General features: G+C 43.3%; 4 protein-coding genes across 4 annotated transcripts in view; 2 read left to right on the top strand and 2 right to left on the bottom strand.

Moving 5' to 3' along the window:
* hiw (MYC binding protein highwire) overlaps positions 1-8,466 on the bottom strand; it is a 56,644-nt gene extending 48,178 nt beyond the window's left edge. The window contains exons 1-7 of the mRNA XM_036821173.3: positions 8,093-8,466; positions 3,828-4,938; positions 3,182-3,568; positions 1,794-2,913; positions 1,028-1,730; positions 812-951; positions 153-742 (exon numbers count right to left, since the gene is read on the bottom strand). Coding sequence (XP_036677068.2) covers positions 153-742; positions 812-951; positions 1,028-1,730; positions 1,794-2,913; positions 3,182-3,568; positions 3,828-4,938; positions 8,093-8,163 — 4,122 coding nt within the window. The 5' untranslated portion in view covers positions 8,164-8,466. The remainder of the gene's footprint in view (positions 1-152; positions 743-811; positions 952-1,027; positions 1,731-1,793; positions 2,914-3,181; positions 3,569-3,827; positions 4,939-8,092) is intronic.
* Positions 8,467-9,266: 800 nt separating this feature from the next.
* ND-B18 (NADH dehydrogenase (ubiquinone) B18 subunit) lies at positions 9,267-9,996 on the top strand. The gene is made up of 2 exons (XM_017068402.4): positions 9,267-9,421; positions 9,487-9,996. Exon 2 carries the CDS (start codon positions 9,488-9,490, stop codon positions 9,839-9,841), a length of 354 nt encoding a protein of 117 aa, XP_016923891.1. The 5' UTR covers positions 9,267-9,421; position 9,487; the 3' UTR covers positions 9,842-9,996.
* A 1,397-nt stretch (positions 9,997-11,393) lies between these two features.
* opm (transmembrane emp24 domain-containing protein opossum) lies at positions 11,394-12,698 on the bottom strand. The gene is made up of 2 exons (XM_017068378.3): positions 12,570-12,698; positions 11,394-12,505 (listed from the first exon to the last, which is right to left on the bottom strand). Exons 1-2 carry the CDS (start codon positions 12,576-12,578, stop codon positions 11,789-11,791), a joined length of 726 nt encoding a protein of 241 aa, XP_016923867.2. The 5' UTR covers positions 12,579-12,698; the 3' UTR covers positions 11,394-11,788.
* Positions 12,699-13,542: 844 nt separating this feature from the next.
* On the top strand, positions 13,543-16,411 carry dob (doppelganger von brummer). Its single transcript, XM_017068798.4, is given in 3 exon segments — positions 13,543-14,161; positions 15,162-15,985; positions 15,987-16,411. Coding segments are annotated over 3 exon segments (1,440 nt in total). The 5' UTR covers positions 13,543-13,696; the 3' UTR covers positions 16,138-16,411.
* Positions 16,412-17,791: the final 1,380 nt, after the last annotated feature.

Below are 17,791 nucleotides of genomic sequence, written 5' to 3'. Positions count from 1 at the left end.
ACTTAATCAAATAAACTTGCGCTGCGCATGAATCTCTAGAATCTGCATACATAATCCCAACTTCCTAGCTTTCATAGTTTACAATATACCCTTTTACTCAACGAGTAGCCAGTTAAGATAGAAATAAATTAACATATAACCTTCTAACTCACCACGTCGCTTTCGTTGATATCACTGGCCACGACATTGTGGCAGCGCAATTTGCGTGCAGCTCCATCGAAAACCCACAGGACATTGTAGGTGGGGTCCATGGTGAAGGCCAGTTGTGGTGGCGATGGAATGGGTTCCGGGGAACTGCCACCCTGCTTGCCACCACGCCGAGGTCTTGGCACAGATCCTGCTGCCGCCACCCCGGAGCCCGATCCCGGTGTTCCAGGAGCTGCTACTGTTCCACTTCCCGCTGCTGCAGGAGATGATCCCACCTCTGGGGGCGGCTGCTCCTCGAAGATCTGGTTGCGGCCCTCGTGCATGCTCCGGGACATCTGCTCGTTGATGGGCACTCCAGCCGTGGCTGTGCCCGTCAAGGCCGTTAGAAGCGACGAGGTGGAGGCGTGCGCCGGCGAATCCGCCACAGGAGTCACAGCAACATCCAGGTTGGAGTTGATCTCCGGCTGCTGCTGCTCCGGCTGTGCCTGCATTAGTTTCACAAAGTTGGTTTGTCCTCGATAATGGGCCGTACAACTTCCATCCCGCCGATTTATGGAGAGCGTGTGGAAGGACAGCGGAATGCTGGGTATGAGCACTATTCCGGTGGCAGGATAATTAAAAGATTAGCTTTGGTTTCCCATCGATTGTGCGATTGTACACTTACGTATCGTCTTCTTGTTGGCCACCACATGCATCTTGGGAAGCATTTGGGCCGTAATCAGGGATTCGTCTATCTTGATGAAGGTCTGATCTCCATTGGCTCCAATCCAGGTGACCTTTTTGCCATAACAGGGGCCCAAACCACTGGAAGATTGGAAGAAGGAAGAGAGTTTCCCATTAGTGATCAGTGTACAATTATTCCGCCAGTAGATTCCCTTACAAGACGGCACCGGGCGAGCAGTTCCACAGGAACTTCTGGCGCTGGGTGAGCACAGGAATCAGCGGAGGCATCTCCTTGGAGCCACTTGGCTGCACGGTGGCCGGGGACTGGGATCGCTCCGGGCCAGGCATTCCCACCGGCGCAACAGTTGGCGATCCTCCCGCTCCCCCACCATCAGATCCCGGTCCCACCGGAGAGTCGTCGTCCTGGGGCGGGGGCTTCACCCCATAGTCACTGGGTAACCGTCCTAGTTGTCCCTTCTGGTAGTTGCCAAATGTGTACACCATTCCCTTGGATGTCAACAGTACGGTGTGATTGCTACCGGCGGCCACTTGACTGATGGCTCCGGAAACCTGGACACGAACTGGTCCGCTCACCGGCTGCAGATCTCCACTGCCCAGTTGACCGTACTGGTTGCTTCCAAAGGTGTAGACTTCGCCGGCCAAAGTTAGGACCACGGTGTGATGCAATCCACAGGCTACCTGGACCACAGGTGATGAGCTCGTGAGCTGCAGCAGCTGTGGGGCCAACGGAGCCACTCGAGGCGGATCCTTGTCCAGGTCAGTGGGCGTGGCAGCTCCTCCGCCGGCGGCCCCTGTCTCCAGTTCACCCTTGCGTTCCTTGCGGCGCATGATTAGCGTTTTGGAGCGCTGCTGGCGCTGTTGTACGTCACTTGGTGGAGGCTTTAGTTCCGTTTTGGCTTCTACAGGGGGAGATGGGTGTTTAGTACTTAAATAGGTATATCCAGCTAACCAGATGAACTCACCATCGCTATCTTGGAGGGCAATGCAGGCGGCGCAGAGACCACACTTGGCGCAGCCAGCATCTCCGTGGCCACAGGGACATATGCTGCCCGCCAAGCGCTGCTCCAGCGGCACATTCAGGGCGGAGACACAACTGACATTGTAGCCGGTGCACTCTCGACAGATGACGCACACACGGCACTGACCCTGGACCAGATTGTGATCATCGTAGTCGCACAGCGTGGAGAAATCCAACTTCAGGCGCTTGTCCAGTGGCAGCAGGGATGCAAAACAGGCGGCTGCCGTTGAGGATGAGGCAAACGGGGGCACATCCTTCACCGGCTGCAGCTTGTTGAATATCCTGCCGCACTGACCCTTGTTGTTCAGCCCGAACGAGAAGAGCTGCCCCTTGGCATTGAGGGCCACACAGTGGGCCTTGCCCAGGGCCACCTTGGTCACATGCTGATCCAGCAGCTCACTGACGAAGCCCATGGCATCGCAGTGGGCCGTATCCTTGCCGTACATTATCAGTTTTCCCGTTTTGGTCACAAAGGCAGAGGTGCCATTGTTGCAGGCAGCATGGACCACCACATGACCATCGATTTTGGTCATCTTCTTGGGCTTCACCGCCTTCGGTTGTCTCCGATTCTTGCTGCTATCCCCATCCTCGCCCCGACGGGCTGTTCCCGCAAAGAAGACGGTCCCATCATCGTTGACCAACAGGGCATGGATGCCATCGTGTCCTACGGCCACGTGGACTATATTGGCCGCCTTGGAGATCACCAGCTCGGTGAGCTTTAACGTCGGGGTGCGTCCCACACACTTGAGTCCCAGGGCTGCGGACTTTCCGTAATAGTAGACCCTGCCATTGCTGGCCCGCACCAGACCGAACTCCTTTCCGCAGGCCATGCCCATGACATCTACATCCGCATCCCGGCAAGGAGCCGGTAGCTTCGGTTCGAAGCTGTTGTGAGCCGATTGGATTCGCTGGATCTGGTACTGGTTGAGCAGCTCATCCTCAAAGGCCGCATAGCCCAGTGTCCGGAACTTCTTGCGGGCCAACTGCAGCGGCAGTTCGAAGGGCGGTGGGTCAATGTTGTAGCTATTGTGGTACAGATTCAGTTTCTTCACCACCAGTGTATCCTACATAAAATAATAGAAAAGTATAAAATTCATTAATAAATAAGCATGGAATATCCTGACTCAGGATTTTAGTAAAATTTAGATTTTTAGTATATACTATCATTTGAATCTCAAGAATTCGCAAGTATGTTTTATAAATATTTGTCCTAGCTGAGATTTGTTGGCGCCGAAAAAATTATTATATCCTAAAGATTTTTATCGTAAAATTGTGTGGTCTAAGGCTTTAAATTTGGGGATTGGCTAAGACATATTAAATACAAATACTCACATCGCGGTTGCTGCAGATGGCGTGCAGTGAGTCGTCGTCCGTGAAGAGCACGTAGTTGAGTCCCTCGCGCATGTGCAGCATGCTCAAGGGACTCATCGCCTTGATGGCCAGCGTGTCCAGGCCCACCATTTGCAGCTGGTCGCCTGCACTCCGGCGACAGGTGCGCCGGAAGTAGAGCTGCCCGCCACTGTAGCCCAGCCAGGCACTCCGCTCGTGGCTAAAGTCCTCGTTCTGGGCATAGACGTGCCCCTTGTAGGATCCCCCAAAGCCAGTGCCGATCTTCAGCAGGGTTCCTCCATACAGGAGGTACACAAACACTCCATCGCAGGCCATTGCTGGCGAGGTGATGGGCGCACCGGTGCTCAAGGGCGGCAACTTCAGGGGAAACTGAAATAAAAGAGGGCACAAAATTTAATATATAGTAATAACATATAATATAATATAATAATAGTTATTAACAACATTTTTTATAGAACAAAACAAGTTTTATCGTGCTGTACATAAAACTGGTTATAGTTCTTAACTATAGATTTTCTTGGGATTGAAAACTGTTTCAACAAATCGGTAAAGAATGACTTTGAAAGAATTTTATAGCATTTTATAGGTTTTTACATTTTTTCTTTGTGGGGCAACCTTCAGCACTCACCTCATCAATCAGGGAATTGTGCGGCACCCCGTGGCTGTGAAAGTCCGGCCTTGTGGGCTTGTTCAGGGCGGCACTGACCACCGTGTGCTGCAACGTGGCCAGGACCACCGGCAGCTGGACAATCTGGGCGGAGAGCTGGCGCGGCGTCATCAGCATGGCGGCGATGGCCTTGAGCATCTTGCCGGTGTCGCCGCGGGCTATGCAGAGTCCCAGGAGAGCGGCACAGGCCATGGCCGACCAGTTGGCCTCCGCACCCGTGGCCGAGTTGAGAGCCGCCGGCATGGTGGCCAGATCGAGAAGCAGATCATACAGCGGATTAATCAGCTCCTCTGGCTCGAGCTTGAAGCTCTCCGGCTGCTGGCCCTGTATGACGTCCAGCAGGGCCTTCAGTGCCTTGGTGCACAACAGTGGATGAACGTGCCGCGCATCGGCGATCAGTTCAAAGAGACTTCGCAATCCTGCGCCCACAATCAGGGGCACGGTGGCGTAGACGGGCTCCCGTTCGGTGGGCTCCTCCGTGTCCGAGTCCGCATCGCTGTTGGCGCTATCGCGACGTGGTCGCTTCTCGGCCGGCATACCCGGCCCTCCCACCACCACTGGCACCGGAGCCGGTACGCGTCCCTCGACAATCACACCCACCGGCCCGCCAGGAGCTCCATTTCCCGGTCCCACTGCACCGTGCATGCCCAGATGGGCGTGACAGGGGCAATCGAGAATGTTGCTTATCATACAGCTGTGGGCGCACATCATGCAGCAGGAGGAGTTCAGATTATTGCTCCATTTCTTCAGGCCCGATCCGGACTGGCCAGCGGCCGCTCCACCCTCCTGGAACAGGGAGTACCTCGTCTCCGCCTCCAGAACTGTGGATCTAATCGCTGAAAAGACCGCAAACTTGGACGCATTCGGATCTAGTTCGATGTGCGCCACCGGAAACGAGGGCAGGATCATCAGTTGTTCCTTGACCAGTGGTGGATCCAGTGGGTTCACCAGTCCACCTGCTCCCACATTCCCCTCCAGAACAGCCGCTGCTGCTGCCGCGGCCATCGCTGCCGCCGATTTGTCCTTCCGACTTTTGCGCTTTGTTAACACCTTGCGATCGTGTTGCATTTTTCTGAAAAAGGCAAAAAACTATGGGTTAATACATATATTCATATAAAAAATGGGTAAAATATTTCTTGTGTTTCAATAAGTAATGAGTTAAAAATAATTTTAGATTTCATTTTAATTTAACAAATTATTGAAATTCTTAAAACGTTTTATATCAAAGTTTTAAGCGCCAATGATACAAGAATTTTCCCAGCTGATTACAAAAAATCTTTTTTGAATGTGTAATATTTTAGTGAGTAAACTAAAAAATTTTAATTTCCACAAGTATATTAAAAAATATTTATTTTTAAAACATCAATAATAATATTTGATATTACTTTAAACATGTATGAATTTACCAGCACCAATAAAGATTTTTTTATTTAAAATAAAATGTGTATCTATTAACTCCTACGCTAGTAATTGCAAAAAAATGTATAAAGCTTAACCTTTGACCTTTGGAATATTAATACATTGCGGATTAATTTTTTAACAGGTGTTTGTATTTTGAGAGAAACAACTAGTTGATTTAAATTAAGCCGGTATTTATAAAATAATAGTGGTACATAATAATATAATATAACTTAATTAAGTGCTCCTGTATTAAAAAAAAATATATATATTTGTAAAATATTTAAAAAAAGATTTATTTAAATATTTTAGAGAGAGAAACTAGATAATATTACAATAATCTTGTATGTATTTACCAGCACCTATAATAGATTTTTTTATAAAATTAAAAAATGTGTATCCATTAACTCCCACGCTAGTAAATGCAAGAAATGTATTTAGCTTAACCTATGACCTTTGGAGTATTTTTAAATAGAGGAGTAAACTTTATAACAGTTGATTTTATTTCATGTTGTGTGAAACAACTAGTTGATTTAAGGCTTAAAGCTATTAACGCGGTATTTCGAAACTTATTATGATACACAATTTTAAATATAAGTTGATGGGAGTTAACATCATAATATTTTGAACTTCCGAATCTTCAAAAACGCGGTATTTCCTTAAAATCCCGAATCACTTGAAACGCACTTGACCACTTGACTTTACTTACTTGAAGAAAACTTTTGAAAAAAAAATAATTAAGGGGGACACTACTCGAACTATAGGTCATAAATCAAAAACGCATTCCAGATAACTGAGAAGGCAAACAAGCTTAATATGTCGAGGACCTGGCGGAGAATTTGCATTTGTTTTTGTTGCCGATGGGAAGCTTTTTGCTCTTTAGTGGCTCTTATCAACTGGGAAGCTTTTGTGCAGGATGCTGGGAGCTATTTTTGGAATCCAGTTGCACATATATCGGCCAGCAAGGGTGCAAGCTTTGGAATGTATGTACCCGAAAAATGCCCGTGTGCATCCGGAACTTTGGATCCTTCAGCTGACAGGTGGTTTCGAGTACTGATGGCCACTTCCCAACTTGTGCGGCTACCCAACTTGTGCTTTTCCCGCAAAAGCGGCAATTACTGGCTTTAAAGTTTGCAAACTGATCCAAAAGTGTGTGGTCGGGCAGCTGAATTATTCAGTAACTACTTGCCTGCATAAATAATGCCCAATTGTGGTTTTCTCGAAGATAATTCCTTTATATTATAAGCGATATAACACAAAAATAGAGAAAATACCAATTAAAAATTTGAAAAAATCGCAGAACTATTAACCCTTATTTTGATGTATTACTCAATTTAATTAGTTTTAAGAAATAGCCAGCATTGCTAAAAAATATATCTTATCTCAATAACAACAAATTGATATCAAAACCCATCAACTTTTATTACAAATTTGATTTAAAAATTGTTTCATGTGTAAATATTCTAGGCCAATTTTGCAGCAATCAATTGATATAGACATTTTCCCTCATACAAGGTGCAAGGCAATTAAAACTTCTAACCCGTACTTTGCAAAATCGATTTCCTTGAGCCGTGTTGGTATTTTGCCAACTAACTGAGGTCCAGGTGTTCAATTAAAAGTTTTTTGGTTGTAAAGTAATTATGAAAAATGTGGTGAGCACATATATTTTTTTTAATTTCTTCCAAAAGTTTTCTTTTATCATGATAAAACTAGAATTTGTAAGTTTGAAATTGCCTTTGGAATTTTATCTCGTAATATTCTCGGATATTTTTATCTGTAAATTTAAATTTGGCGATCACTGTAAGTTTAAAAGGTTCTAAACAACTTAGCTTTGCAGTTTTTTGTGTACTATCTTAAATGATAAGTAAAGCAAAATTTGGATGGAAAAATAGGTCACGACAATCATCATCTTCAGTTTTTTATATATATTGATTAAGAACTATTCATTTGGTAAGGGATCTTCCTAACAATATTCTGACTGATTTTAAAGGGTGCCCTATCTATAAGGATTAAGGGCTATAACTGTGCTAAAATCCTTACTGCGATGTGAAATTGATTTTGCATTCCTTGGTAACTATTTAACCATCTATCAAGAAAAGATCTTAAATGATAAGTAAAAGTAAACTTGGATGAAATAATAGGTCACGATAATCATAGTCTTCCATTCTTGATATATATTGATAAAGAACTATTAATTTTGTAAGGGATCTGCCTAACAATATTCTGGCTGATTTTAAATGGCGCACTATTTTTAAGGATTAAGGGCTATATCTGTGCTGAAATCCTTACTGCGATGTGAAATTGATTTTGTATTTCTTGGTAAATATCTAACCATCTATCAAGGAATGATATTTTTTTCTTAAGGATTATGCATGATAAATACGTGTGAAAAAATATATATTTCCCAAGCGTTTGATATGGTTTCCCCCTTGAGAATGTTTTTTGGCGGCACAACAGGGGTGACATTCTTAACACCGCACCGCCACCCCCGTGGGCCATCAGTGGGTTAATGCAGGTCGCGGTGCTCTCGACAATCAGCTGATTTCGAGCGGCGCTCAGCTGTTCGGCGCAGGACTGTCCACTTCCGCCCGTTTCAACCCCCAAAACCCCGATAGGGGGTGGGGGGTGCCAAACGACATCGGAGAGAGAATGCGAATGCGTAGGGGTTGAAGACCCAGATTGGAAGCCGAAAGCCGAGTGCAGCGATCGATTTTTCCACCCCGTGCGGATGGATGGGATGTGTGGGCTGTATGGGATGTACGGGATGCAAGGGGTTGAGCCAATGAGACTACGGGACATATAGGTATCCAGATGCTGGCGGGGATTACCTGCGCGTGCTGTTCGTGTACAGCTCGTAGAAATGGTCGCCATACTTGAGCGGATTTAGCAGACCAACCATTTTGGCCCGATTTCCCGTTGGATCCAGTGCTCCAATCGATATTTTCTATATATTCTAATGCTCCGTTACCGTTACCGTTACCGTCACCGTCTACCGTTACAACGTTGGCCTCTCTTCCACTCGCTCTCTCGTTTTGGCTAATGATTTATATTGCACAGCGGTTATTTAAACAAACTATGAATTAACAACTAGGAATTAACTATTTTGACGAGCATCGTCTGGCGTTTTTAGTGCGCTTTGTTTCTGCCATTTGCCATTTGCTTTTGTCACTTTCACGCAAAAAAAAAAACACACACCGAACGACAACGCAACGGTACAATGGGAACGAGAGAACTGAAACTTTCGGTCTCTCCTTCACCCCGCTGTGTTGTTGTTCTTGTTCGTTCTGCTTCTTGCCGCTTCCTGTGAGAGAGGACGCTCAGCTGGCCGGGAACAGTGTTGAAAAGCGAGTGTCCTGTTTTTCAAATCGGATTTACTTATTAACCGCTTTAGTTCTACGGAGCCATGAATCATTTAACCCTTATATGTGAACCAAATTTGAATTGTTGTTGTATGTTATTTATTAAAGTATTACCTTGAGCTTAAGTATTACCTGTTAGCTTATAGATTTAAATTTAAAATAACAGTATATAATAATAAAATATTACCTGTCTTCTAAATGTAACAAGATAACTTCCTAAAGAAATTCAAACATTTTCCCGAGGATTGCATTTTAATTCACTATCCCTATTTTTTTCTTAAAATTTTCATACGTTTTCTAGGTCAAAAGCATTCAGTTTCAAGCATTTATATTATTTCTTCTTTTTATCTGCTTATTGCAGAACGACACATAATTTTCAATCAAATTAAAGATTTTAAATTATTTTATAGGGACATATTACTGAGAGCTATAATATTTTTGGCGGACTTTAAAAATGTACAACAATTGTTATTTCCATTGATAGTTATATGTTATTTGAATGTTTTGGACAAAGAATTTGAGAGTTTCCCCTTAACATTCATTCAATGATTTAACTTCAAAACGTCATTCAGTTTTCCCAAAAGTTCAGTTAGAAAAGTTAAGTTTTCAAAAACAATACATACCAAACGACAGTCTACACCAATCAGCTGTTCTTCGTTCAGTGCTGTAAAACGCCGACGACCCCGCGAGCTGGCAACCCTGGCCAGCAGCTGTCACTTGCAACAAAAACAACAGGGGCAGGAAGAAGAAGAACTTTGACAGCTGCACCGCAACCGAAATCGAAGAAAAACATTTTACGTAATTTAATTGTGCGAATTCCGAGGATTTGCAAGGGTACTAAAACGATTTTTCCATGCCAGCAGGATGGGCAACGCGCTGCAGCACTACCTGAAACCGGACGTGATGCCCGGCCCGGATGTGGTGACCACCTTTGACCCAATGCTGGGCTTCAAGTCGCGCAAGGAGCGTGTGATGATCGCCACCCAGGAGGAGATGGAGTCCGCCAAGCTGCCGCTGGACGCCCGCGACTATTGCGCCCATCTGGCCATCGCCTACCAGGCCTGCCGCACGGACACCTTCCCGTTTGTGTACAAGTGCGCCCACCAGAAGCACGAGTACCTCACCTGCGAGTATGAGGACTACGTCCTCCGCATGAAGGAGTTCGAGCGGGAGCGCCGGCTGCTGGAACGCCAGAAGCGCCTCAACAAGGCCGCCTAGGCTACGCTAGATACACCCCCGCACCCCTCTTAAAAACAAAAACCCTTCTACACTACACCAGGAGACGCCACTGGCCGCGGATCCACTGCCATTGCCCCATGTTGCAAGCTAGTTTCCAGCGGAAATGTCAATAAACAACTCCATGATAGTAATAATGCGGATCTGCTAACCATTTTTTTTTTATTAGCCATTAAACGATTGATAAACTGTTCGAAAAACCGACGATTGTCTAGTGGATCTTGGAGAGAACATCGATTTGAAATGGATCTAGGTGAAGGAAACTAGTAAGAAAGGTGTATTTGACAAGAAATTGTGGTAGAAGAAGGAAATTCCATTGAGAAGAGATAGTTTTCAGCGGAAATGTCAAGGAACCAACTCCTTGCTAGCAGTAATGCGGATCTGCTAGCCACTTGTTCTCCCGGTCCAACGAACCTTGAAAGGTATTCTGCTTGGAATGGATTCTGGTGGGGAAGCTTTACGAAGGAGGTTATAATCATCATTTTGGAGTCGGACTTCAGAAATGCAGGCTGACTTTTAGGACGGTTACTATACGATTAGCACTGTTCTTTAAAGATCGTCTTGCGAAGTGAAGTATTTAAAGATAGGACTTAACGTAGTAAGAATTTTATCATGAGGAGAGTGACTTACCACAAAACTACCCATCTAAAAACCCTAAGTTATAACGATAGAAACTGCGAACAATTTAAACGGACCAGCCAAACTTGATTCATTCAGAATCGTTAACCAAATCCTTATAAATATACATTTTCCATACAAAAATGGAGCCAACTGTTAAAATATTTATAAAAATGCAATGTTCAGGTTAAGGAACCTAAAAAACAACCTCCTAAAGTTGTAGAGGTTATTTTCTAAATCCAAACTTAAAACATACAAAATATAATGTATTCCTCTTTGAGAGAGGTTTTTTTTAGCACAAACGAGAGTTAATTAAAAAATATTTTTTAGCTAGCCTTATAACGTTTTAAATATTTCCACATTAAATCGATTGAACAGATAGAAATTTTCAGTGTAGTTTGCTAATGCAATTTCTGTGTTCAGCTTAAAAAGATAATTGGAATACAAAAGCGAAAAGGTGGGTAACTAGTATTTTTTATCTAACCACTTGACAATTTGAAAGAACACTACAATATGAGATAGCAGTGTACATTCGATTTTAAACTGTTAATGTATTTGATGCCGAGGAAAATGGCTACAAAATAATGATCTTTATTTTGCTTTCTTAAATTTCATTATTAGTTTTAAACTAAAATATAATTAATCAAGATCTTTTGAGGTTGTTCTGAATTATAAAAAAAGGTAGAACAAGGAAGATCTGTTCGTTAGTTAATTTAAAAATTTCAAGTTCCAGGTGTCATTTAGTCTTACACTTTGGGTTCAACCTTTAAAAACATATAAAGCTTTGTTTCAAGGGATTTTAAAGTATAACCTCGTATAACTACCCCTCACAGTCATTCAAAAACCTTCAAGAGATCCCAGTTTTAAGGAAAATCCTTTAAGTCAACCAACCCCCGGGTAGATGGTAAAACGCCTCTTTTACACTGGTTCCTGCAACTTTAAATTTAATATCAAACTCTTCTCCAGGCTTAATGATACAATTGCTTTCGTTTAACAACGCCTCGAACACGCGAGCACACACAACACACCGGGTATATCACAAGCACACACCCGCATATCTATAAATACACGGAATACTATCTCTCGGCTACATAATACATGTTAATACATACATGCATATAGAAACTAACGAACTACAGATGATGATGGCAAGTTTTTTGTTTTAAATTAAAATCTAACTAGGGGATCCCGCTGCCGGATGGCATTCACTTGGGGGACATCTACTCGATCAATAAATGCATCCTCGCGGCTCCGGCACGCACATCTTTGGTAGAGGCTTCTCCTCGACACTAGGCACTGGTCTCCGACCCATCAAATGCCCAGTTTGCGCCACAGATCGTGCATCCGTCCGCCGGTGGCGAAGATGCTGCGCAGCATAAAGACCTGAATGAGACCCACACCGATCATGGCGCTGATCTGCAGCATGGACCAATGGTTGACCTTCTGGAAATTGGACTCGGCCAGATTGCGGTCGCGTGCCTCGTGCGAACGCAGTACATCCTGCAGCTGGCGGACCTTGTTGAGCTGCAGACGAATGCGTCCAATGAAGTCCATGATGTCCTGCACCTTCATGTCGTAGTACTCGTCGCGGGAGAGTCCCGTGAGCTCGTCCACCTCATTCCACTGGGTGTCACCCTGGAGCTCCTCGCCCTCCCGCTCCACAATGAGCTCGAAGAACACCGTCTTCCGGTTGAACATACTAAAGCTGTTGTCAAAGCAAAACCGATAGTCGCCCTCCTTGGCCCCCTCGTGACGATGGACATTCTCCGGCTTCTTGAAATCGCTGACTATCACCAGGCCAATGGGATCCAGCAGGGTGAAACTGATGTCCAGATCGCCGTGTCCGCCATCGATCACCTGGTACTCAAAGTCAATGGTCTCGCCTTGGCGCACCGAATGGTACAAACACTCCGTTTTGCCGGCGTCCACATAGACGGTCATCTCCTTGTCGTAGGCCTCCGCATCCTGGAGGCCCAGCAGAAGTCCTGCGAGGAGCAGGACCACGAGCCCTGGCATTCCTCGCCAGATCTGCACGGAGTGACGCACAAAGTAATGAGTAACGGAGGCTAAATTTAGCCGGCATTTATCTTACCGCTTGCATTGTGAGCTGCTTGGCCTAAAATTAAAAAATACAAAATGCTCAGCTACGCAGTGTGGCCGTAGGTCGGGCAGAATGTAGAAACCAGCCGTCTGGTCACACTCAGCGTTGCCAAGTCAGCTATTTTTTATTAGCCAGATTTACCCAAATTAAGTAAGTTCTCCAGGACATTTTTGATTCTTTCCCAAATTTGCTAATAATAAAGACACAAATTTAAAAAAAAAAATTCAATTGAGTTACAATAATTTTAACTTTCTGATGCCATCAGTCGGTTTGTTGGTTTTAATAGCACTTCTCCGAAAAAAAATATTAAACTATATTCTAACCAATTTAATTCAAATAAATTTCAAAAATTCGATAAGCCATATTTAAATGCGATGGAAAAAAGTAAAGGTTTACATGTTTTAACTACTATTTACCTAATTAATAAAATGCTGGAAATCAAATATACATTTAAAGCTAGGTTTCCTTATAGCTAAAGATTTTAGCTACATTTTGGAAGCACGATCTGGCAACATCAAAAGCAACGGAATTCTGTAATAGGCGGCATATTTGAATGGAAAAATTAAATTCGGCCTGAAAAGCTTTAAAGGGTGGACTGATAAAAACATTTTAAGGAGAAGTTCGAAACAAATTGTTATCTTTTAAAAGATATAAATTATGTAAAAACAAAAAAAAATAAGTAAACCACCCAGTGACTCAAGAAATGCTTATAGAGGAGTAAAAAGACATTAAAGGTATATAAATCAATCAATCAATGTAGAACATGAATGTATAAATAAGTCTTCTAAAATAAAAATTGAAACACTGTTAAATTCGAATTTACATAATTGACCAAAATACTATCAAAAGCAAGCAAAAGAGGAAAAATAAACTTAAAATCTTTAATTTAAAACAAAGAAACAGTTTTAATCATAGTTTTAGAACCTTGCTAATTAGTATTTTTTGAACAGAACGCTATTTGGCAAGGTCACACTTTCCAGGCCGAGAATTAAGCTCGAAAGAAAACTTGGAAAAATAAAGGAAAACGTCAACAATAAATCGGAAAAGAGATAGCTATACGGCATTAGATGATCACGTGAAGAGGTGTTTACGGTGTTCAAGAGGTTACACACAAAAAGATGAAGATCCGCACCAGGAGAAGCCTCTCCTTCGCCGGCTGCGGTTTCCTGGGAATCTACCATGTCGGCGTGGCCGTCTGCCTGCGCCAGCACGCCCCCCAACTGCTGCTGGAGAGGATTGCTGGCGCATCCGCCGGAGCTCTGGCCGCCTGCTGCCTGATCTGCGACCTGCCCATGGAATGCATGGCCGGGAACTTCCTGCGTGTTGTCCAGGAGACGCGTCGCCACTCGCTGGGCGCCTTCAGTCCGTGGTTCAATCTGCCGGAGTGCCTCCTCGAGGGGATGCACCGCCGCCTGCCGGAGGATGCCCATCGGCGGGTCAGCGGACGACTCCACATCTCGCTCACCCGCGTCAGCGATCGCAGCAATGTGGTCATGTCGGAGTTCAGCTCCCGAGAGGAGCTCCTCCAGGCCCTCATGTGCTCCTGCTTCATTCCCGGACTCTCCGGCCTGGTGCCTCCGCAGGTGGGTATCCTCTCAAATTTTAAAACAATTTTAAGATTCCTAACCCCACTCAGAAAATAACTAAGATCTTTTTGGATCCCATAGGATTGGATTTACTTAGTTTTGAAAGCTTATAATTTTATGAGTATAAACCTATGTATTATTAATTCTAAATATAACCAATGCGACGACGAGATTCTAAGCCCCACTGAAAAATTAACTAAGATTCTTTGGATCTTTTATAATAAATTAGATTTACTTAGTTTCGAAAGTTTATAATTTTTTGTATATACCCATGTATCAATTACTTATTCTAAGATCATTCAATTTTCAGTACTCACGCGAAAGTAAGCTCAAAAATGCAATGTTCTAAATTAAAACACAGTATAAGTAATACAAAAGTTTTAAAATATTGTAACCCCTGCTTTTGCTGGCTTTTTTCTGTGGGAAAGAAACCATAAATATTTTTAATTAAAAACCAAAGAGCTTTTGAGTTTCAAACCTCCAAAAAGGTATAACAAATAGTTCTTGATATATGCATACATATCATAGTAATAATTATTTTTTTTTTTAATGCCTGCATAGTTTATTGGTATTCAACCTATGAAAATGTATGTTGATAAGACTTTTTTAATTTTAGTACTACAATTTCATATACATTATGTTTTCATTTTTTTAAATACCTGTATAACTTCTTGACATATCACCTATACAAAAGTATATTGAAAAAAAGTTTTTTAATTTAATAAGACATCTGTATTTTCATATTCTCTTCATTGGTTTGCTTAAAAAATCATTTTAAAATCAAAAAAATATTGTGTATATCAAATACATATGTACCTCTTGAAAAATCAATTTAAAACCATATACTAATTGGTTAATACCCCTTTTTATTTTCTGTGCAAGCAATTAGTTAACTAAAGGTAGCCATAGTCTATATCAACATAAATTTTCCTAGAATAGAAATCGTAATCCAAAGTCGAAGCCCAGGTGTTCAATTTGCTTATCTATATCTTGTCAGGTGAGAGGAGTTCGCTACATGGACGGTGCCTTTTCCAACAATCTGCCCTTGCTGGACGAGCACACGGTGACCGTGAGTCCCTTCTGCGGGGAGAGTGATATATGCCCACGGGACCAGAATCCCCATCTGCTGCAGCTGAATATCAACTGGGCGAATACGTGCATCCGGTTGTCCAGGCGGAATTTGCGGCGCATGGTGCGTATCCTGTTGCCGGGAAGAGCGGACTTCATGGCCAACTTCTGTCAGCAGGGATACGACGATGCGATGCACTTCCTGCAACGGAATAGCCTGCTCAAGGAGGGATTGAGGGTCAAGGAAAAGGCCATGATCGTTTGGATCCATCAGCAGGAGGAGAGGGAAAAATTGCGAGCGGAGAAAGCAAGGCAGCTACAGAAGAACCACTTGAATCTGAAAGTTATAAAGGATCAGGATCAGCATGACAAGAAGCCTCAAGATCAGGTGGATAAGAAACCTAGGAATCGAAGGCAAAAGCCCCAAAGGCGAGCCAAGAAAAATCAGCAGGAGAAGCAGAAAAAGAATGTTCGAAATCAGGAGCAGGGCCTTCCAAAAGAGGTTCACAACAGAACTCAGGAGAATCATCAAAAGGAAAAGCCACATCCGGCGCCTCACGAGGAGCATCATCACCAGGATCACTATGCCAGCTCGCTCATTAGCTCCACCTGGTCACTCCTCCGTCGCGTGATGACCGCTCCGCCGCTGGCCAGGCACATGGTCCAAATGATCGCCCGACGCCTCAGCCAGAGTCTCACGCTCTGCGAGCAGCCGCACTTTGATCTCGCTCTGATGCAGACACCCTCCTCCTCCTCCATCTGCTCGGAGCACCTACTGCCCCCCATCGACGCCACTGGGTGATAGCGATAGCGAAAAAGTCAAGGCCAAACGAATGTACGAGGCCAGCCAAGTGGAAGTGGGAGATCAGGTGGCTGAGGAAGAGGCATGCAGCGGCGACCATTAGGCGCCATCATTAGCTTTATCAGCAATCGTCAATCGATCAGTTCCCAATTGATTTTAATAACTGTTTCCGCAATTACTTCCATTTAATTGGCAAACAATACCGTGTTTTGTTTTCTCAAATATCGTGTTTTAAATGTTATTACCTTGTGCTTTTATTAACCGTCGTGACCTAAATAAAACCGAAACGTATGGAAGTAACCTGTAAAAATAGGAATATTAAATTTGTAAAGTGTTGTAGAAAACCTCCAAATATATTTTTTACACTTGTTACTAAATAGTTTATCCTTACTCAAGGCACAAGTTTTAAAAACTGATAGATAAGAAATTATATATTATCAAAGATTTCTGTTTCTAAACACAATTTTTGGTTCAATTGATTGAAGATTTCCTCAGGCGCAAAAAGATGTCATTTGAAAATTTGAAAGTTCTGTAGTGCCAAAAAACATTAAGATAGATTTTTAACACTAGTTAATGAAATATTGATACTTACTTAAGGCACAAGTTTTAAAAACTGATATTGATATTTACAAGCTTTCAATAGATCAGAAATTATATATTATCAAAGATTTCTGTTTCTAAACACAATGTTTGGTTCAATTGATTGAAGATTTCCTCAGACGCAAAAATATTTTATTGTATTTGAAAGTTCTGTAGTGCCAAAAAACCTTAAGATAGATTTTTAACACTAGTTAATGAAATATTGATCCTTACTTAAGAAATTATATATTGCCAAGGTGATGAAGATTTCCTCAGAAGCAAAAAGTTTTCAATGTGTTTAAAAGTTCTGTAGTGCAAATTAAAAAGAAATCTTTATTAGGAGTCTTATTATCTGGCTGTTTGAAGTCGACTTATGACGGTGCGCTGTATGCACTCGGTTCTTCTATCCAAATAAACTGATATAACCTCCAGATCCGATGCTCTGACGTAGACTCTAATCAGTAGAGTGCAACGCAAGAGAGAATGATGCACTCCGAGATCAGAGAAGTCGGCATAATACCCGCAAAATATCATTCTCAACAATCAAAAGCGAGAGAATGAATAATAAGAATCACGCCACTTTATGCACTTTGCACTTCGGCCATCTCGCTCGCACTTATGCTGATTGAAGGATGCCACGCCCCCTGCGCCGAGGCACGGGGCACATCCTGAGGCTTTATCGCCCCTCTCTTTCGCGCTCTGGACTCTTGCCTCTCTGTCTTGTGTTTCTATAGAGTCATTCAATTTTTTTTTTTATAATACTCTTGATTACGTTTATAGTTGGAACGCCTTTATGGGTCCCCTCTTCGGGTCCCCCTTCCTCTTTCTCCGCGATAAGAATTGTCGTTGCCAACTGAAGACTGGAAGACCAGACCTCGTCATCGTCGCTTCGGGAAGAATCGGAATCTGGAGGGGAGATCGGCTTGGGCGGTAGGGTCCAAAGTCCGGGTCCATTAACATCTTTACACTTAGGCCCCTTGTAGAGGTACACCTTGCGGTTGCCATTTCCATTACATTAAGCTACCCAATAACGATCATTACCTCCATGATCATTGAATGGGCCGGCTAAAACGATCGGTGCAATGCACTTACACAGGGGATAATAAAAAGCTCCTATCATGGTAACAAGGAAAATCCCCTATAAGTTGGTTTAGTTTTTATCGTTATGGTAAGAACGG

The sequence above is a fragment of the Drosophila suzukii genome, chromosome X (genome assembly GCF_043229965.1).
Source record: "Drosophila suzukii chromosome X, CBGP_Dsuzu_IsoJpt1.0, whole genome shotgun sequence".
Classification (NCBI taxonomy): Eukaryota; Metazoa; Arthropoda; class Insecta; order Diptera; family Drosophilidae; genus Drosophila; species Drosophila suzukii.
The sequence above is the reverse complement of the archived record's forward strand: the minus strand, read 5'-3'. Positions and strand labels throughout refer to the sequence as shown.

Bases quoted from the DNA above. Each gene is read 5' to 3' on its own strand.
- ND-B18 (XM_017068402.4), top strand. From the start codon at position 9,488: ATGGGCAACGCGCTGCAGCACTACCTGAAACCGGACGTGATGCCCGGC.